General features: G+C 36.5%; 1 protein-coding gene across 1 annotated transcript in view; it reads right to left on the bottom strand.

Annotated features, from left to right (window-relative positions):
- The window catches only part of MDGA2 (MAM domain containing glycosylphosphatidylinositol anchor 2), a 943,396-nt gene that overhangs the window by 514,596 nt on the left and 405,472 nt on the right, over window positions 1–23,328 (bottom strand). Inside the window, exon 2 of the mRNA XM_049897699.1 lies at window positions 13,603–13,742. Within this exon, the coding sequence (XP_049753656.1) occupies window positions 13,603–13,742 (140 nt within the window). The remainder of the gene's footprint in view (window positions 1–13,602; window positions 13,743–23,328) is intronic.

The following is a 23,328-nucleotide window of genomic DNA, read 5'->3' on the forward strand; positions in this document are numbered from 1 at the left end:
TTGCAGGCGCACCTTAATCTTCAAGGTGACAGCTTTGCTCTTCAACACTTCAAAGAGGTCTTTTGCAGCAGATTTGCCCAATGCAATGTGTCATTTAATTTCTTGACTGTTGCTTCCATGGGTGTTGATTGTGGATCCAAGTAAAATGAAATCCTCGACAACTTCAATCTTCTGTTTATCATAATGTTGCTCATTGGTCCAGTTGTGAGGATTTCTGTTTCCTTGATGTTGAGGTGCAATCCATACTGAAGGCTGTGTGGTCTTTGATCTTCATTAGTAAGTGCTTCAAGTCCTCTTCACTTTCAGCAAGCAAGGTTGTGTCATCTGCATAACGCAGGTTGTTAATGAGTCTTCCTCCAATCCTGATGCCCCATTCTTCTTCATATAGTCCAGCTTCTTGGATTATTTGCTCAGCATACAGATTGAATAAGTATGGTGAAAGGATACAACCCTAATGCACACTTTTCCTGACTTTGAGCCATGTAGTATCTTCTTGTTCTGTTTGAACGACTGCCTCTTTTTCTAATTACAGGCTTCTCATGACCACAATTAAGTGTTCTGGACCACTAGGTTTAAATATTTTAAATTCTAACTATATGGTCATTGTCATGTTCTGAAGCCCCACCATCATGAAAATATGCTTTTGTTTTCATTTTGTGTTTTAAGAAATGTCAGTGACTCTATAGTGCTATTTTAAAAATTAATAATTTTAATTAACCTTAATATTCCTTTTGCACAGTCATTTTAATAAAAAAATAGCAAAAGATAAGAGCTTTCCTGCAAATAGTTGCATGAGCTGTACCTATAATGAATGACAATAATAAATTTTGAACCAGTCAAATAAAATAATTTTGGCGTTACAAGACTTAAAATGTCTGAGTCCTGGAAAGTGGAAAGAATGGGTACAGACATTTGAAGGCTCAGAACAGTAGAGTGGAGGAATATGAGGTTAGCAATCCAGTGGCTACCTCGTAATCTAGCCTCTTTCCCTGTCTCCTGGATTTGGCTTAGTCACTTAACTTCTTCAGCCTCCATGTGCATATCTGTGATATGCAGAGTACAAAATAAGATATATGCAAAGTTTCATTGAAGTTTCATGATTCTACTAAAATATAATAAGGTGTACCCATTCTAAATAATTTAGGCATATAGGAATTAAGATTGCCCTCAGAGAGGGCAGCTATAATTAACTACGAACAACCCAGAATAGATATACGCAAAGTCAGCTTAATGAAGCAGAACTTTCAACACAGCTCTGAGACTTGACTGTAACGTAACTGAATGTATTAATAGTAATATATCTAAAGAAAGAATGTGTCAATCAAAGTAGGAATTGGTCAGCCTTGGGAACAGAAAAACATGCCTCCAGGAGCACAAGCTGGCATATTGTATCCATTAGGGAACTGTCCAGGAGAGGAAATCTTTGTAACTGGACTCAGGGCTTACGGTTTCCCTGCCCACGGTAGATGGCAGACCTACAGCTACCCCGGCTGGGAGTCAGCGCTCACCAATCTGACTTCTGATTATTTGGCTTCTTGATTAGTTTGCACACTGGGAGAATTATCTTGTTTCGCAGGAGCAATGGCCAATCCATTTGCTATTGTAAACCAGTAACTTGGCATTTTTATTGTAACTTAAGTTTATATGTAGCTTGCCTACTCAGATTTACAGGTGGAACAGCCTGCTGCCTGTAACCTGACATATTTCTCATTTTGAATGCCTAACCAGTTCACAAGGCTTTGGAAGGAGTTGGTAATTTAAAGCAGTTCCTGGAGTTAGTAGAACAGCCTGTATGCTTAATTGGAACTCCCATTTCTGAGGAATCCAAATGTTATAGAAACGGCAAAATAAGGTAAAAACAAACCAAAATACCATTTCATATGAACAATACCCCAGAAAAACTCTAAGACAAGGCAATTTAATGGGTCCAAAGAGAAAAGTCCAAATAAAGTATGAGAGAGGCTTAACTTGATTTGCCTTTCACCACAGACATTCTTTTAAGTATTTGAGTTACTGAGTGGATTATATTCCTTTCACACAGAATAATGAAATATATTCATTATGGTTTTTGGTGGCTGTAAATCTCGCAGAAGTAAATCATAATAGATTTTCACAAAATAGTCTTAGAAAGAATTATTTCTACTCTTGGACTTTCTGGGGTTTGCACAATATGAGCGGCACCGGCTATGTACCCTCAAAAGGTTTCTAGCAAAATTGCTTTGAGCAAAATTGCTAACCATGGCTAGTTAGCAATATGAAGTTGAACATGTCTTAGCATATATTTGTACTATCTCTGTTATATTTTCTACTGAGAGTGATTTTTTCTCTTTTTTCTGACAAAAGCAAAGCTTCCATAATCTCTATATACGAAGGATTATGACTGAAGTTTTGTGGAAACAACGCATACTAAGCCATGGATTTCCAGGTCTGAGTTCAATGCTTCATGAAGACGCTCCACTCCCCAGAACTCCCAGTGTTTCAGTATTACATCTATAATTAAAAATATGTGTTGTTGCCAAAAGTTAGAATTTTATCTGACTCAAGGGCTTTAAAATTTTCGTATTATCGAGTCCCACTTCCCGAGTGTTTATAAGTCCTTGCTGGGCACTAAAATAAGAAGACAAATTAAATCTTCCAGGCCAGCAAGGGACCATTTAATACATTACTGCAGGCATTGAGGTGTATGACTACCAACAGTGCCTTACAGATACAAGTGAATCCAGAAGTTTCCTCAAATGCTTAAAACTTAGAGGTAAATGGCATAAGCACAAGCAAACACAATTTAGTATTTTTTAAAAGCAACCGAATTAATTAAAATATTTAACAATTAGCTGAAAATGCCTTCCACATTCATTTGTTCAGTAAATAAATAAGACCTTCCATATGTGAAGCTTTTGTGTTTAAAGTCCTAATATATTTTGTCTTCCAAACCAGGACACTTTTTAGGACTGAAGGGAATGCTATTAATAAGTGTCTCGAAGCAAGAGCCCAAATCCAGGACTATCCCAGGCAAATCATGAAATACATTCACCCTAATTTTGATTGAAAATAGGAATGACCTAGTCCTTACTCTCTAGGAGTCTGTGGTCCACTGAGAAAGACAGAAAGTTAAAAAGAATCTGATTATTGTATTTTAGTTTTCTATCATTATTATCATCCAAGATTTTGTTTTAAGTCTTTCCTGATATGATTTCATTTGGTCCTTAAAAAACCTTATTATATAGCTACTATAACTATACTCATTTTACACATGAGGAAAACAAAGGAAAAGGAATTTAAATAAATTATCCAAGTTCACAGGGCTGGAAAAGGTGGGATTTGAAATCATGCAGTTGGACTCCAAAACCTAAAATATCACTCACTCCTCTGCGCAACATCCTATGATGAACTGTGGTAGGGAAATAGGTATTGTGGAACTACAAATTAAAAAAAAAAACAAACCTATTGCAGTCTAGTCAATGATAACTCATTGTGACCCTATAGGACAGAGAAGAACTGCCCCATAGAGTTTCCAATACTGTAATCTTTACGGAAGCAGACTGCCAAATCTTTCTCCCATGGAGCAGCTGGTGAATTCGAACCACCGACCTCTCAGTTAGTAGCCAAGTGCTTAACCACATAGACAGGGCAATTAAGCAAGCCTCTTAGACCAAACAATGCTTTCAGGAAGAATTGGCAAATAAGCTTTTTACTTATTCACGGGGCAAGGGCTGGGGACAAGAGGAAGGGACAGCCAACATAAAGTCTGTAGACAAAGCACTGTCACTTTCTTTAAGATTAATGATGCACAGCAGTCATTAGATAGATAGATGACAGACAGACAGACAGACAGACAGATAGAAATCATTAAATGCAGAGCAAGTGGCCACTTCAGATCACTCTTCACAATGCCTTCAAAAAGATCTGAAATGGCCAGTTGCTCTGCTAATGCCTCCATGGTGTCAATGCAAAAGATCACTGAGATTTTCCACCACCCTGAAAACCTACCTTCCTAAAAATTAATCTTAGAAACACAGCATTTCTATGACACCCAACAGAGAAGGCACTAATTAACTAAGGATTTTGTTCGGCTCAAGCTTTTCCAACATCATTTAATCATTTCTGCCAAAGGCAAGTAAGTAAACAAGATGGAGCCAGGTTGTTACAGGATAACGTTTCCCCTTGTATCAAAGAAGCAGAAAAAAGAAGGAATCAATGTTTGCTGATGGAAAAGATAAAACTGTCAGGAAAATAAGTGTTATTTTTAGGTTTTTGTCAAGACCTTGGCACTAAGATAAAAACAAAATAAAAGACTAACAATTCCTAAAACATGAATTGATTGAATCATTCTTAATAACTGTTTTCTCATTTCAGTCCTAGGAATACACATTTTTTACAAGCACTTTTCTTATGTGCCATAAGTTAATTTTTTCAGATCATAGAAAGGGTTTTATTCCTTATTGATTTTGTTTGAAACACCTCTGAGCATTTCAGAAAAAAGCTGTGATGAGTTTAATTTAGAATAAATGTATCATGTTTACAACTATCACTGGTATAGATTGATTATCACTGGCAGCATATTATCTAGTATAGCGTGAATAGGTAAAATCGTCTATATTTGTAATTTAAATTATTACACTTAAATCGCAGTTCTTCCCATTTTAAAGTCATTCCAGGAGGGCTCTGTTAGATTGGTAGTTTGAACACCAAGTAAGTCAAATTCCCTTAGTTGGCACCACTACATATAATAACCATGAGTGAACATGATAAATTTGATGCAATAGGATCACAAATATATCACTACTACATTTGTGTTCTTCTTAAGAAAAAAATCATTGTGCATTAAGAGAAATTTCAGGTTAAACAAAACAGATAAAATTGACCCATTTTTAGCAGTAGGGGTTGATATAACTACAAATGACAAATTACAACATGTTGAAGGTGCTCAAGTAGTGACTGATGTTTTCTGGGCTTACTGTGTGTGTGTGTGTGTGAGAGACAGAGAGAGAATTTACAGCATGTATGCAACACAGACATATAAAATGGATCAATTAACTTGATCATAATTCCATCATGAAAATGTTTACTCAAGCTATGCCAAGTTTAGTGCATTTAGATTTTATTGACAGCTCAATAAATACTAGACAAAAAAAAAGATTAAAAAGCTGACAAACAAAAGTATCGTGGGATAATTGTCATTTAGAGATCAACATAGTTAATCAACATAGTTACTTGGAAACTCTATGGGGCAGTTCTACTCTGTCCTATAGGGTCGCTATGAGTCGGAATCGACTCGACGGCACTAGGGTGGGTTATAGTTAAATAATACATTTTTAAAATCACTTTAATAGGAGCATTTTTCTACCAATAAAAATATAAAATCCTATGCACCAATATCAATCTGTTTAGAAAGGTCTACATTAAGGGAATTGCACCTACTTATCTTAGAATGATAAAGTTATAATCATGAACAATACTATCTACATATTTTCAATTATTTGTTAATAGGGAGTATTGGTTTCCTTCTCTCTTCTCAAAAAACTCTGATAATCTTAAAATATTATTTTGTGTCCACTGTTGCAATAATGTTTATGATCTTATCACCCCCATATGTAAATATTTTATATACAAAATTATTTTGACTCTGTGTTTTCAGATTCAATTTTGGCCATGTAAGAACATGGATCTCAAAGGGTGGGGTCACAATCTTCCAGGTTTCAAAGAATCAGAACTTCACCAACTATTGTAGGGCTGCTGTTAAGGCGTGCTGTGGGATGGGGCCGCTGCCTAAAGCTGAGGGGGTATGCTTAAGGGGCAGACTAATAGGGCCAGCTGAGGGCCCGAGGGGGTGGGGTCTCCACTCAGATGGACTGGGAGAATGAATGAACCACCCAAAGCTGAGGGAGCAGAGTTGCTGAAGCCCAGGGCAGAGGGGCCTCTACCCAGAATCCAGAGGGTGTGGCCAACACTCAGAGTCAGGAAGGCAGGGCAATTGCCCAGATGGTCTCAGAGAAGAGAGGCTTGAGAACTAATGTAATTTGTGCTGCTGAGTTTTGGACTTGTTCGATGCTTGTTATTCCTTCTTTTCCTCTAATTTCTTCCATCTGTAATGGAAATGTCTACCTTGTGCATGTTCCACCATTGTACTTCGGAAACAGATAACTTGTAATCTAGATTTCACAGGTTCACAGATGAAAAGGAATTTTTCCCTAGGATGGAATATGCCTCACGTCTCATCCATATTTGATTTAGATGATTCAAAAGATGAGATTTTGGACTTGGAGTTGAATTAAGATTTTTGCTCTGATATGATATGGCAAAAACATGAATTTTACAGGGGCCAAAGGGTGAAATGTTACAGATTGAATTGTGTCCCCCCAAAATATATGTTGTAAATCCTAACACCTATACCTTTGGTTATAATCCCATTTGGGAATGGGTTGTCTTTGTTATGTTAATGAGACAGGATTAGGGTCAAGCTATCTTGAGTCAATCTTTTTTGAAATACAAAAGAGATTAAAGCAGAGATGGGGGAAGAGAGATGTCAAGCCACCTGAAGATTGCTTGGAAGCAGAAGCTCAGAAGAGACAGGAATCTTCTTCCAGAGGCAACAAATACTTCCCTTTGAGTCTGCACCCTGAATTAGGGCCTCCAGCCTCCTAAACTGTGAGGAAATAAATTTCTGTTTGTTAAAGCTGTTCACTTGTGGCATATCTGTTATAGCAGCACTAGATAACTAAGATAGGCAAGCCAAAAAAACCATCATTCTCTATTAATATAGTAAATCTCTCTCACACAAAATCACCTATGAATGAACTTGCAAACATTCAGTGCTGACATTCAATTCAAATAAAATGTATTTTAAGAATTGAAGAGAATAAATTAGGAAAGTATATTTTATATGTTGGTAAACTACTCACCTTATATAAAATTCTTAAGAGACAAAGGCACAAGACTGATTGAACATCACACCTTGGTTAATAACTTCCGACTTTCCTTTACACAGTCTTCAGGAAAGACAGAAATACAATAATTCTGATTCACAATTAAGAAACACAAGGTCAGCAACAAGGAAAAAGACACTAAGGCCAGGTCTTTATATGTACTTTCTTATTAGGCTTGTGTTCAGAAGATTAAAAAAAAAAAAACAGTGCAGAAGATAGGCACTGTCTTATTCGGGGATTTCCCCATGTAGGAAAGTCTAAGATAAGAGCTTACATGTACGCAGTTTATTTTTGGAACTAATCCCATGGAACAGAGTAGGAGATTGTGAACAATGAAATAGGGAAAGTGGAAAATCCAATATAAGAAAGTGTTACTGAGCTAGTCATCGCTAAGAATGACTGGGCTCTATCCTGCTGAGACCCTCTGAGGAGCCATGGAGAAAGTGCCACAGAATTGCCAACCCAAGAGGCAAAGGAGAGGAGCATATATCAACTGGATCCTATACCCTATTGATCAAAGAGCTGCTTTTCAATAAGCAATTAGTACTCTACTGCAGAAAGTAGTCTTGCTACAGAATCCAAGGGTCTGTGCAAACGACTTAAAGAATCCACACAGCATTCTTATCCAGCATCAAATCTGCTAAGCCACATTGCCTTAGCAGTAACCTAATGTGCACTACAACCTGGACTTGGGACAGAGCCCTCTCCTGCCCTGAGCCTTACTTTAATCTAACAGTGTTTCAAGTTGCCTGATTAAGTGACTTGGAGTGATATTTCCAAATATAAAATATGCAGACTCCAAATTCCAAAGAAGCCTACCATATGCTTAGTGGTATGGCTTGTGAAGTACAATATTTTTTACTATCTGAGCCCCTCCCGAAGGGATTTGTGGTCATTTACTATAGTAACTTGCTTTGGAATAAAAGAAATACCATGGCCTTTTGAGAGCTCTTGAAGTACAGAATCTGGGATGGCACTGAAATAAATGGACTTGTAAAGCTAACATAATCAGAGTGGGAGCTTTAATATAAGAGAAAGGATTGTGAAAAATAGTTCAGTCTGCCACAATGTAGTTAATAGTAATTTCTAAAATGGTGATATCATGAGGTATTAACACTTAGTCCAGTCACCATCTTCTTAATTATATCCTATTAAATGTTCTATTTCTGTGTATATTTCATGAAATACATAGGACAGTAGTAGTTATATATATTTTTCACTCAAGGACCATGATTTTTTGGATCTGGGCTGGAATGGGACATGCTGGTCTTGGCAAAACAGCTCTTAAAATTATGCTTGGAATTTGAAGATACCACTTCTCACATTTCATTGGCCAAAATATTTCATATGGCCAAGCAAGATGTCTTTGAAGTGAGGAAGTATCAAGCTCTCAATGAGAAGAAGATATAATAATCGGCAACAAAACACAATATACCAAAATTGTACATATCTATTTTTTAAAACTTATGAGGAATCCAATCAAAAAAGAAGTTGTAGACACTAAGTTAACTGAGGTTGTATAATGATAATAGTAATAGCTTAGAATTTTTAAGTATAGAGAAAAATTATAATTTTATATCAGTAGTTAAATCACAAATGTAATGATGATTTACTGAATATCCACTTCATGCTAGGCACTCTGCTAAATGATCTAAATATATTGTCTCATTAAACATACCAACTAAAGTTTTTTCAGAAAGTCTCTGGAATGTATGAGAAATGTTTCTTCTAAGCATAAAGATTGTACATGGGATTAAACCAAAGATGAATTCAGAAAGAACTGTAAATAAGTTGAGATTCTTGATGAACAAAAATGACTCTCTGTATTCATGAGGATTTTAATTTTTTTTTTTTTTTACTGTGGTCAGTGTTGATGTGCTGGGACTGAAAAGCATCAATAAGTTTTAGACTGCGTGAAAAGGTTGACTCCCCCTCTCCCCCCCAAACGCCTTTTCTTATTCTATATAAAAATCAATAAAAACAAAACAGTTTGAGGGTATGACATCAACCGTCAGAAAGGCTGTAAGTGCTTCCTCCTACACAAGCTGTAGTGAGTACCTTCTCCCATATAACTACGGGCTAAATGATGGTGTGTATCCCTGGAGATGGGGTTGGGTTTGTGTACAGCGTTGGGGGATTGTGAAAGTAGACATTGATACAGAATTTATGATTCATAAACCAGTGGATGTTTGCCTTACACTTCCCCTCACATTATTTCCAAAGTGTAATTGAGAAAAATATTAGTTGTTTTAGGTGGAAGGAGTTTCTCATATGACCCAGTAGAGTGATACAGTTGAGACAGATTTATCACAGATAGGAAAAGTAAATTACTTTGAGCTCTACAAACCATGAGAAGGAATACAGGTAATATTTGATGATCTCTGGTTAGATAGCAGAACCCAATTCTGCCCATATTAATTAGACATAAATCCAAGTATCTAGTATATCTATTTTTCATGTGTGAGAATTAGTACTTTTGTAAGGAATTTGATAGACTGAATCAGAATGAAAATATCAGCCGAAATACGTAAACTATTTGCAAAGGACAAAATACATGTAGCACTAATGGTTTCAGACTGAAGAACCTACTACCAAGGTTTGCTAAGACTTTCACCATGGTAAGATTATCACCTTAGGATGTGAAGAGAGGATTAATGAGGATAAAAACATCAATAGCTCTGCAACAGCCTTGACAGCCAAGGATGGATTTATAAAGCAATTAAACGACTGAATTTGATTCCATCATATAATTGAAAAACGGCCTTAGCTTATTTTTTATCCAAAAAGTAAACACTATGTAGATGATTTTAATGCTTCTTAGATGAGTGTTTTGGGTCTAATAATTAGTTTTTAAAGAGTATTCTTCAAAAATATTTTAGTGATGAAAATATTATTCAAATATCTTACTCAGAAAGTCAACACATAAAACACATGAAAGTAGAGTTGCATTGTTTGACATGCATTTTTTGTTTGTTTTGTTTTTAAAAAGAGAAGGGAAGGTTAGTACCTTCTTGCCTCTAAAATACGTATACAAAAAAGTATTACTAAAAGAAATTCAAAGACACAATATACAGGTTACAATAAAACTGTCTTCCTGTCTGAGAAATCTGAACTATCCCAAGTATCCTACCAAGAAGCACTTCATAAAAGTCTGCAGTGATTTCCAATTTACACATTTAAATCGAGACCTTAGAGTTTAAACTCCTAAATTACTTAAAAATAATAAAACTCACCATTTAAATATTTAGATAATTTTTATTACTTGCCAGGGTGTATGTGTTATGTATGTTTAGGGGGAGGGGTGTGTGTAATAAAGTTACCTCTTAAAAATATAAGTACAATTGGTACTATTACCCCATTATATAGATTTAAAAAAAAAAAAAGAACTGGGACACAGAGAGGTTAAGAAATGCCCCGAGGTCACACTGATAGTCATAGTAGAACCAGGCATATACCCAGGCAGTCTGGTTTCACTGTATTGCCCTTAACCACTGCACTGAACTGACCTCTTCTTCCCTCATTCTATTTTCCTTGGCTAGATCACTATCTTCAGGCCACAATCCATCATCAAACAATATATTTTGGAAGAAAAAATATAAAAACCTATAAATAAATGTCACTTTTATTAGTTTCCTCTGACTGCTTTAACAGATTACCACAAACTTGGTGGCTTAGAACAACAGAAATTTATTCTTTCACAGTTCTGGAGGCTAGAAGTCAGAAACCAGTATCGCTGGACCTAAATCAAGATATTGCCAGGGCCACGGTTCCTCCAGAGGCTCTACAGGAGAATCCATTTCTTCCCCAGCTTCTGGCAACTCCCAGCATTCCTTGGCTACGGCTGTTCCACCCTAACGAATCTCTCTCTGCTCTGTCTTCATACTGCCTTCTCCTCTTTGTGTATATCTGTCTCCCTCAACGTTTCTCTTATAAGGATACATGAGATTACATTTGAGCCCACCTATATAATCCAGTACAATCTGCCCATTCAGGATCCTTTAACTGAATTGTATCTGCAAAGACCTCTCCCATTTTTTTTTTTTTCCTGATCAGGTAACATTCATAGGTTCCAGTGACTAGGACATAGATACCTTTTTTTGTGAGAGGAGTATTTTTCAGCCTACCACACTGCCTTAGGATACTTTTAGAGATGGACACCCTTCATAGTTTTCGTTGTCACAGGAATACGTAACAGATGAAGAAATCCGCTGATGAGAGAATGGCAAACTTCTTTCCTTCACTGCATTTCCAACTATCATTATGTTCAGATTAGACAATGAATAAGAAAGCCATTCCAGGTTCATGGTATCAGCCAAGAAAAATCTTTCTCAGGGCCAACTGCCAACAGCATGGCCTTCAGTCTTTGGCCAGGATGCCAAGACCCAGCTGTTCTGTTGGCCATTTTTATACAGTTTGTTGACAGAGAAGAGGCCCAGTTAATTTTTCACACAGGCCATGTAAACTCAAACGGATTCATTCACCTGCAAGCACCTAAATTATTTCTTGAAAGAAAGAAACAATGATACTGGAACAAAATATTCCCCCACCCCCACCCCCGCCCAGGATCAGAATGCAATGAAATGGTTCCAAGATTGGAATTGTAAAGAAAAATAAATAAATAAGGCAACAATCTACAATTGGTTCGGGACTTATTTTGGAGCGGCCAGACAGAAAAGATTGCACTCTGCCTCATGAGTAATGAAAGGGAAGATGTGTAGAGAAAATAAGAACTTCCTGACACTATATGGATATAATTATAGGGGGAGCAGGGGAACATCTGGGATGCCTCGAAAACAGGAAAAAGCAGTTAAATTTTTAAGAAAAATTTGGAGTTCAGTAGCTGCAAATTTGGGGGCATTGAGTGTGGGAATGATGGGAGCCCCACTGAGTTTTCTTTTGCCAGGTCCTGCCTGCGTTGCCTGCCTCTCATAAAGCTCGTTGTGGCTCCTTTTGTGTTTGTTCAGACTCTTCTGTTTTGATCCCAACTTTTTTGGTTCTGGTGTTTTTACTCCATGTCTACAAATGCAAACACTATAATCAAATTATAATAAACTAGATTTCCTTTGATATAATATTACCTTGAGCTAATTTTATCACTTTTTTAATTTTAGTAAAATTACTTTCAATGGATTCCATTATTTTCTGTTGAATGTTCAAACAAAAATGGTTTACATATCTGTGTCTTCCAATCATTTTTTTTTTTCCCTTAATGAGCTTTATTTTTTAGAGCAGTTTTAGGTTTACAGGAAAATTGTGTAGAAAATACAGGCTTCTCATAGATTCCAAAGTGGCGTATTATACCATTTTGCATTCCCAGCAGCAATGAATGACAGTTTGTGTTCCTCTATATTTTTGCTATCATTTGATATTGTTGTCCGTATCAAACTCTAATAATTATAGCTCCTGCTTTGTGAATTTTCTTTTGCAATAATTTTGTCAACCATGCTTCATCATCCTGGATCAAATTTTAAGAGTTAAATTTAATTAAGACAATTTCCCCATCCATTTTAAGTTAATAAATGTTATATTTGTAATTTTAGCCAATGTGAGTTTTGATTTTTTCAATAATTTTTTGATTATTTTTACTGTTTCCCATTTTGCCAACAGCACGGTTTTTAAAACATATTTTACCATTTCAGTATTAGTCACGGTTTTATCTTCCTATATAGCTAATATTTCATTTTGCACAGTTTCTTATGCTTATTTTTGTTTCTTCTTCAGTGTGAGAATGGTAGGGTCAAAAATCCTTAGGTATTAAAGGTAAGGATGCATGGCAAAGATGAAGTTAAAATGGTAGGTTCATAAAATCCCCACATTGTTCTTCACTTTCCCCTCTGTAGTTGTAGTAGCTGGATTTTATACTGTAACATAAATTGTTGATATATGCAACTGTCTACTAAATGAGCCTTATTTTCCTGTCATGGTGTTTGAATTGATTATGAATGTATATTTTGAACTAGTTATATTAACTGTATGACCAAAAATTGGCAACTAATGAATAAAACATACTGAATATTCCATAACCAAATTATACACCTATACTGCCTTATATCTAACCCTTTCTTTCACTCCTACAAGCTTTTTCTTTGCATATGGGTTGCAATTTTATTGTCCTTTGAAAGTCTGAATTTTTGTTCCTGCCGTGAAATTAGCTGAAGAAAGCTGTAGCTGATAATTCTAAAAGCCTCAATGCATATAACACCTGCAAACATTTGTTTTTCAAAGTATTCTATGAATATAATGACTAGGAGTCAGGCAAGTACATGTGACCTCATGCATCAGATTCTTCAGAACAAATGCCTCCTCAACTACAATTATGTCACCATGAAATCATGCTCAACGTTCTAAAATAAACTCATTGCCATATGAATTGTTATCTCACAGAGATATTTTTGTAGTTGTCTTTTTAACAGCTTCCTTAGAAGTGTCTTCTGAATTTCTCACAATACCAAAGCAAAATTTTTTTTGTCTTATTTATTTGCATATTTCAAGTTTAGATAGTCAGAAATTACCACAGTTGTCCTCCGTTCCACACATACATGTTCTTGAGTTACACAGACACACAGACACGCATCTATTTTAAATCTTCAGATTTGTCAGCCAAATTTTCTAAACTGTACACTTTGACTTCCAAAAAAAATTAACGAAGAGTTCCCCAATGTCACGGTTCGGGACTCACCTGTGGACGTGGATGTCCTGTGACCAGACAGGTCAGTTCTAGAGTTTCTCCTTCCCGTATAGTGTAGACCCGCTCTGAGTAGCGCTCCTCCTCAATGTTACATGCCAAGCCTGAGTGCACAATCCGAACAGTTGGGGGAGCTGTCAGGTCAGGAAAAAGAGAGACAAGATACATAAGAAGGTAAGTAAATTGTGTTCACATGCACCATCCTGATTTAAGAACACTTCTTATTAGACTTCCCCTTAGTCAGATCCATCAGTCTTAATACTTTGAGTTTCCCCACAAGATTAAAGATTTTGCTGAACAGAAAGCCTCAAATTTATCTATCACTCACCAACATTCTGTGAAAATGGCAGAGGAAGAACAAGATGTTGGGAGACAACAGGTCATTAAAAAACCACATGGTAAAATTTGATTGTTAAAAGTTAAGAAGATTCTTTCCTTTCTAAAATCTAAAGTATAATATAGTAAAAGATGTTGTGAAATAAATGGGTAGTGTTAAAAAAAAAAAGTTCATTGAGAAGGAAAAAGGAATTCAAATTAAAGACATAGACATTAGTCCATGACCTTCACTGATCTTAGTAGATATAAGTACAGAGCAAAGGATTGAAATGAATTGGCTCTCAAGAATTGAATAGCCATTTAGTGTATAATATTTATAGGCCTCTGTATTGATACAGCAGCCTGAGTGGTGCAGTGGTTAAAGCACTCAGCTGCTAACCAAAAGGTTGGCAGTCTGAATCCGCTACCCTCTCTGTGGGATCAAGATGTGACAGTCTGCTTCTGTAAAGATATACAGCCTTGAAAAGCCAATGGGGCAGTTCTACTCTGTCCTATAGCGTTGCTATGAGTCAGAATCGACTCGGCGGCATTGGATTTGGTTTGGTTGGTATTGATACAAGCAAAACATGGTCTCTAAATTAAACTACAGAAACAGACAGTAAAGCATTGAGTCCTAAGCCTAAAACTCCGATTCCTGCCTAAAATTCTTATGAAGTTACAGGTAGTTTCCAGGTTACAAACACCCAAAGTTACAAAGCTTGTACCTGCCCTTTAATGTTATGTAAATTTGCCCTTACTTTGAAAGGACTGAACCAACCCCTACTCTCAACAAATTCTTCATCACTAACACCTTCACTTGATGCATGTGCAGCTCTTAAATCATGGAAAAGGTTTTGAGCCTTTTCTTGCACTATCCCAAACCAAACCTACTGCCCTCATGTCAATTCTAACTCATAGCATCCCAACAGAACAGAGTAGAACTGCCCCATAGAGTTTCCAAGGCTGTAAATCTTTACAAAGCAGACTGCCACATCCTTCTCCCATGGAGCAGCTGGTGAGTTCAAACTGCTAACCTTAGCAACCAAGCAGTTTAACCACTGCACCACGAGGGCTTCTTCCAAAGATTTAAAAAAAAAAAAAGGTCACCATGGAGTCAATTCTGACTCATAGCAACCCTGTAGGACAGAGCAGAACTGCCCCATAGGGTTTCCAAGGAATTGCTGGTGGATTCAAACTGCCGACCTTTTGGTTAGCAGATGAGCTCTTAACCACTGTGCCACCAGAGTTCCTCCATAAAAATTACAGCCTAGAAAACCCTATGGGGCACTTCTACTCAGTCACATGTAGTCTACCAGTTCAGATCAACTTGACAGCACCCGGAGTCTCTGGTGAGTTCAAATGGTTAAGAACCGGGTTACTAAATAAAAAGTTGGTAGTTAGAGCCCACCTAGAGGTGCCTTGGAAAAAAGGCCTTGTTATCTGCCCCTGAAAGGAGCGAGGTTCTACTCTGAAACACATGGGGCTACCATAAGTCAAAATCAACTTGATGGCAACTGGTACAATTGCTTAAAAATCAATGGTGGCATATTTGGATTTTTTTATATAACATTAAAAAGACCATGGATCCTATAGAATGTGAAAATTAATTTGGTGATTCTGTGTATTGACCGGTAAAAAGTTATTAGAAGTCCCAACTTCTGGGAAAATTCCTTCTTGAAAAATCTGTATTTTGACAGTAAAGTAGAATTGTTAGTTTTTAGTATGTGATGCTTTATTTTATACAGTATAAATGCATAGGTCACTAGGGTTTAATAATTGGAAGTAAAGTATTTTCTATCCTTCTCAATTTCATGTAGAAACTGGAAAACTGAAAAGTCCATTTGTGGCTAAACAAACAAAAAAACGGGTTATTCCAGTTTCTTCTTGGGTACCCAAGCAGAATCCTATACTCCAAACATCAAATTTGGGGCCCTGCTCTCCAGTACCCAGAATCAATGGCATGTAAGATTTCCCATCAGTAACATAAAAATGAAAAGTATTTTTACATTCACTATGCATAGTAAACACCAGAGGAAGTATTTTAGAATGCAGATTCCAGACTGGTGTAACCAGAGATCTGTTATGTCTGAGGACATCCCCAGGAATCTACATTTTTACCAAATACCCCTGGTGACGGCAATGATGGTGCTAGTTAAATCAAATTATTAGAAATAGTTTTCTTGGTCTTATAAATATTTGTAGACTAAAATAAAATACCCAATAGGATACATTAAAAAAAAAAATGATGTGTCTTTTCCTTTGTCTTTTTCAAGCAACTGAACTCCATGCTATGCACCATTTCACTGGTTTGAAAAATTAAATGATACTTATACAAATCAAATATTTGGTTTGGTCTCTAACACCAATTTATCAAAAATTTTCTACCTAGATATCATAATAATTTGGATTCTGTCTAGACATTGTAATAATTTGTTGGGTTTTATGACATTAGAAATCATTATCTTTAGTGTTTCTCTGGGTGGTCTGAAATGTTTCACCCAACATTTTCTACAAATCATTTTCTGCAGTGATCAAATTTAACTTCAATTTAGATAAGTAATACTAGAGGGATACTCATTTTTAGACATCTGTCTGATAGTTGTATCCATATTATAGAGGTTAACAAACTGATGACAATCAAATTCTTGCAAAATAAAAATAGAAAACAGATTTAAATATATCCATTATCTTGAAATATATTTGTATACCAAAGTTAGCTTAATAAGTGATAGCTCACATGCTTATTAATATATCTAATTATACAGCAACATGACATCTTTTCCAGATTAATTTGCACTTGTTATTTTTGTTTTAATTTCAAATCAACGCATGGTATTGTTATTCATAAGATGTGACTTTCAAAAGCATCATTATACAAATGAGTAGATTTAATGAAAACATTTAAATTATACAGTAAGTACATTGTGTCCCTTTACAAGGGTTAATCTTCTGCTGTTTTCTTTTATATCTAACACATTCTGGGGAAAGGTGATTACCCACATCTGGTAGTCATGTGAGCTTATCACTTATCGCATAGGTAGAACACAGATATAATTTTATTATGTATTTGGAAGAGTTGAATACTCCACCAGACCATACCTCTTGAACATTTATTTCTCCTAAACTCAATGATAAGGTGAATGCTTTGTAAGCTTCTGAACTCTTGTGGGCCCCAGGAAGCTCATCCAAGTCAATAATCTTATTTCCACACTTGGGAAGGAAAACTTGAAGAGGTCAAGTAACTTGGTGACAACCTCACAGCTAGTTGTAGCCAAAATGAGACCAGAACACTGTCTTTTGTTATTTTCACTACTCCATACTGTCTGTTAAAAAATGTCTGACACAGTTAAATTCAAGTTCTAAATATCCCTAAGTTAGACCTGGTAAGTAACAAAAGTTGCAAAACTGTTCATGAAATAGTTAAAGCAACATAACTAGACTGATGAGGTAAGCAGTATAACTGCTCTAAACTTAACCAATGTAACACTGTCCCAGCTCTGCCTCCAAACCCCAAAACAAACCCACTGCCATCGAGTAGATTCTGACTCATAGCGACCCTGTAGGACAGAGTAAAAATGTGCCATAGGGTTTCCAAGGCTGTAAATCTTTATTACGGAAGCAGAGGTGGCTTCAAACTGCTGACCTTTTGGTTAGCAGCCAAGTGCTTAACCATTGTACCACCACAGTCCTATCCTGCCTCTAGTTTCTTCCAAATACATGGCATCTTATGACTGACAAAATAGTATTTTGAAATTTCTATTACCGTCAAGTCTCTCATACTGAAAAACCTATAAATGGGGGTGATTTTCTCACTGAGTCCTAATCCCTTCACCTAGCATTTAGGTCCTCTGTATATGGTTCTCATCTCAATTATCCAACCTGAAACGCAACGTCTCTATGACATCAGCCCATCATCAGTGCGAAAGTAAAGGGCACCGAGATTTTAAATCTTTGCTTATCATGTTACCCCATTTAGAATTCGTGCACTGAGATTCAAAACAGATCTTCCTGACTCCTTCTTGGGTATTCAGCAATGATTCTCTTTCCCTCCCCTCCCCTGCTCTCTTCTGCCCTTTGCTCCCTTCCCCTCCCCTTCCCTTCCCTCCTCTCTCCTCTTCTCTCCCCAGAAATATGTATTGCCGAGGAATTCATATTTTTCTTAGCATTCTAACATGATTTTAAGCACTTCAGTGCCAATGTGAGCATCATTTTTGCCATCTGCCCCATACCACATAAGTACTATAGCACAGAGTAGATTAAATAATTTACAATTTCTGATTTAGCAAATATCACCAAAATGGCACCAAACTGCTGTTTTAGCAAACTATCCACTATCATGGCACTGAATTAACTTACTTTAAATATAAATACAATTTGCAGTATTATATCTAAAACACGACATTTTTTATCCTTTGCCGCATTGAAAAACAGCCTCAATTCATAATTCAGATATTGGACTAAGGGTTATGATCCCCTTTGCCCTATAGAGTCAGCAATGAATTAAAATGTTAAAATATTACATGGGACCCATATTATTCGTCCAAATTTTCTTGAAGTAAACCTAACCCCATTGTATAAAATCTTTCCTAATACTAATCATATCAACTACCTTAATTTGAGTAAACTGGCTTTGGGTTCAAAAGGTCAGCTTAAAAGGGCAAAAGAGAGACATTCTTTTATCTTGTTAGAGTATACTTTTCAAAGTTAAACCAAATTTTCTCTATGTTCTCTTGCAGAAAGAACACAAAGAAATTATTCTCCAAAGGCAACAACCAGGAGCATTTTTAGCCTTTAATGTCTTATACAGACTTTGAAGCATATGTTTCTTAAGTACCTGCTATGGTCCAGGCACAAAGCTATTGGCTGGGGATATGAAGATTAATGCCAGCAGCTGTGCCCCCTAGGGGTTCACAGACTGTTGGGTCTGTCCAATTTATAAAAAAATATATAGTTGAATAGAATAGGTGCTCTAACAGAAGACAGCACAGAGTGCTACAAAGCAGAGGATGACTAAATCTGCCTGTGGGATTCTAGCAGGTTTCACAAAGTCAGTGCCATTTAACCTAGGTTTGGAAAGATGCATGTAGGGAAAAAAAGGGAAAGACATTCCAGAGAGAGCAAATAGTGTGCTCAAAGCCGTGTCTGTAAGATTGTGCCTCCTGAGATCAGGAAATACTACACTAAAATCTGGCCCATGTTAGTTACTCCAAATCCTGAACCACTGGTATCACTCTTTCAATTTGTCATTACAGTTCCAGTTCCTGCCATGTGTGGACGGTGGATGGGGGAGGAGAGAATGTGGTCAAGGAGACCACCTGAAAGCTATTGTGAGTATATAGGAGCGACATTATGTAGGCCTGGGAATGGACAGGAGGGTAGAGTTTGAGATTTATTTTAGAGGTTTAATAGACAGGACTTGTGAATGTGGTGGTGAGAGAGAAGGCGTTAAGGTGACACTGAAGTTCATACCTTGGGTAACTAGGTGAAATACAGTGATTTCAGTTTTTTAATAGAAAGTATTCTTTTGATTATCATGGGCCTCAGCCTACCCAGAGTTAGGAGAAGCTGAGATAAGGGGCTTCAGCCCAAATCATGGAGGGCTTTGTTAGAAGGGGGATATAGGTGAGTAATGCTTTCTGGGGAGAAGTTCTTTCCAGGAACAGACATGCTGTTCCTGAAGGACACGCTATTAATACCCAAAAATAGCTTTGGTACTGGCAATTTTCTCTCCTTAAAGAAACCCAAGTAAGACCCTTGTACTCTGGTAAATCACTCAAATCCTTGATCCTAGCTATTCCCGGGAATTCAAATTGCCAATAGAATACTGCCATTCTTCAACATGAGACCAATGTAACTTCTGGTCTTGGTGCAGCTCCTGAATTTCCTGGGATAGGTAGTGTGGAAGGAGGGACGGTCACGGTTTACCCTCTCAGAAGTCTAGTGAAGAGATCAGTGAACCAATCTGCACTGACATCCCTCACACACTCTAGCTTCTGTGTGTGTGAGAGAGAGAAAGCGAGGGAAGGAGGGAGACCTTACTGTTCTCATATGGCCAGGAAGAGGTAGTAGAATTGGCACATCACACAATTTTCTTAGCAGTCACTCAATTTTGTTTTACAAGCAAATATAATGATAATAAATCTTCCCTTCCAATTTTATGCTGATTTAAGTGATCATAAGCTTTCATAAAACACTTTCAGGTTTCTAACCAGCATTGCCAATAATTGGTCTCTTGTGTTTATTTCACAATTTCCAGCATAGTTCATTTTTACAGTATTTCTAAGATGTAGTGACTTCCATTCTTCTTATTTCTTCTTTCCTCCCTGAGTCTCTGATTTAAGATACTATGTGAGTCTTTTCATCCCTCCCCTTTTCACAAAGTGACTGCCCAATCTGGATTTTAAACTAAGTATTGTGAGTTAGAATTGACTCGATGGCAATAGTTTTTGTTTGTTTGTTTTTAGTGTATCTATAGACCTTTTTTTTTTTTTATATAGACCTAGTCCATATTTATTCCTCTTGTTGATAACTCCAATCCTTAAGCTAATTGCATTATATATTCTAACATCACAAAGTCAGGAAGAGGATGACATGTGGGCGCTAAGGGGAAGGTGAAAAATTCAGTTTTAGATGCTGATGGTAAGCTGACCAATGACTGATAAATTATTGCTACAGATAGACTTACAGTTCTTAAATTGTGGTTGATGGTTGACAGCAGTTGAGTAGATGAAATCTCTAAAGCAGAACACGTAGAGTGAGAAATTAAGTAGGCAATGATAGAACCATGAGGAATATGAATTCTTAAAACAGAGAAGCCAAGGATAGAGACTTACACGATTATAAAGTCAGAGAAGTATAAGCACAACAAAGAGAATGTGGTGCTTTAGAAGGTTCATGAAGAGAGGTCCAGGCATGGTGGACTGTCCAAAAATAAATTCCTTAAAGCCTACTTTCTGGTTTTTTTTCCATTTTTTTTTTCTTTCTGTTTGTTTGCCCTGTGTCTTAGTTTTCTTGTATTTCTAAAAAAAACCCCACAAAATTAGTGATTTTAAAGAACAAAAATTTATTTTCTTACAGTTCTATAGGCTAAAGGTCCAAATCAGGGTATTAGCCATGTTGATTCCCTCTGTGGGCCTCACTCCTAGTTTCTGGTGGCTGCCAACAATCCTTGATGTTTCTTCCCCTGTTTGTGTCTCTGTGTTTAACCTGTTGTTTTTATAAGGCACCACTCACAAGGGATTAAGTTCAGGACCCCACTCTATACTGCTAGGAAACCCTGGTAGTGGAGTGGTTAAGAGCTACGGCTGCTAACCAAAAGGTTGGCAGTTGAAATCCACCAGGTGCTCCCTGGAAACTCTATGGGGCAGTTCTACTTTGTCCTATAAGGCTGCTGTGAGTCGGAATCAACTCAAGGGCAGTGGGTAAGGTTTAGTTTTTTTTCTACACTGCTATAACCTCATAAGCATAATGAGTTTTTCTACACTGCTATAACCTCATTAGCATAACAAAAGAAACCCCTGTGTCCGAACAGGGTCTATTTACAGGCACAGGATTAAAAAAAAAACATTGCCAGTAGAGTCGATTCTGACTCATCATGACCCTATTGGACAGAGTAGAACTGCCCCATAGAGTTTCCAAGGAGCACCTGGTGGATTTGGACTGCTGACCTCTTGGTTAGCAGCTGTAGCACTTAACCACTATGCCACCAGGGTTTCCATAGTACTTCCAGATTTCTTTTGGGGGTGAACAATTTAACCTACAACACTTACAACTTCAACTTTGCCAACCTATGAAGAAATTCCTCAAAACTGTCCAATCTTTTCTGTAAAATAATATCAGTCAACCAGGGATAATCCCAATAGCATATAAATATGTTTGATCTCTCCCATATTAAAAAACAAGGAGAAAATAATAACAACAGCCATCCTACCATCAGTAGGCCTCTTCTTGTCTTTCCTTTATAGTGATTAGAAATACACTCTAATCTAGTCTATAGTGTTACCCACACTTCCCCACCTACACTGCAGTCTGTCTTCTGCCCTATCATTTTTATTTTTCAAAGAATAGGGCAGGAAAGTAGAAGACCACTTTAGTAGCCTGCTTTTTTTCTGTCATTGTTTTGATCTCTTATCTTTCCTTCAGCCTTATTTTACCTGGCTTCACGTACAGCCTTTGAAACTACACACTTCAAAAAAATATAGACTATTATTACATTCCACTACCACACTCGCTACACCAATATACCCTCAAACATGCAACTAAACAAAATGATTAATTGTATGTATATTCTAGTAATTTCCTCAAAAATAGTTGCAATCCTTTTGTTATTTAAGTAATCCCGAAAAGGTAAAATTCCAGGTACACAAACAACATATAAACTATTTAAAATCAGTGTTGAGCTCCGTTTAGTTATCTGATTTTGGCTATTTTGAATTAACTACTGTTTCAGCATGAATGTGAACTTACTCCTCCTCATACTCCCCCACGTTTGGTTAGCATTGTATTCCTGACCACTGGGGGAAACACTTCTTCCTTTTAATTTGATGAGGTGTAAAATCAAAGTAGTAAGATTCTATTGACTATTCTGCATTTAATCAAGAGAAGATCATATCTACCTCATATGACTTCGGTGAAAGCTTCTGAATACGAAAGGTTTTGAATATTTTGTATTATTTCCTTAGCACATGTTGAGCAGCATTGTTATAAATTAATTGAGCTGCCTGGAGAAACCCTCCAAAGCCCAAAGAAAAGAAAATTAAACCCTGAAGCCTCTGGCTTTATAAGGCAGCTATTAATGTTTCCTAAGCAACAAAAGTCGACATGATCTTTTAGGTTCATGGTAGCCAAAATCTTAAAGTGAAGGGTTTAAATGTTTAATTTAGACTTAAGTTACCTGTTTATATGTAGTATATACTATTTAAGAAGATGGAAGAAAGTTTGTCATTAAAACAAATCAATGACATTCAATAACAATGTGATTATATACATAAAATTTTAATGTTAAACAAAAAGGGAATGATGCAATTTAAATTTTACTGTTAAAGCAACAGAAAAGCAATAATGCTTTTGTGTAAAAGAACTACCTTGTAACATCAACTTTTGTTAACATTACTGAATCAAGGCATTAATTTCATAGACAACTGAATATCTAAAACTACAAAATAGTAATCTGAATTAACTTTCACAAAATGACATGCATATGTTTTAATTTCTTCATTTGAAATTCTATAACTTTTTTTTTAACTTTACTGCATAAAGGTTTCCACATTTGAAACTTCAGATTTTATCCAAAATATCTTTCTTTGTTTTCATCTAGAAGCATTACCTAATAATATCTAAGGCTAAAACTTCAAAGACTCTTGTATGTTTTACACATTAAAAAAATACAAGTTCTACTGAATTTAA

Source organism: Elephas maximus, chromosome 10, assembly GCF_024166365.1.
Source record: "Elephas maximus indicus isolate mEleMax1 chromosome 10, mEleMax1 primary haplotype, whole genome shotgun sequence".
Classification (NCBI taxonomy): Eukaryota; Metazoa; Chordata; class Mammalia; order Proboscidea; family Elephantidae; genus Elephas; species Elephas maximus.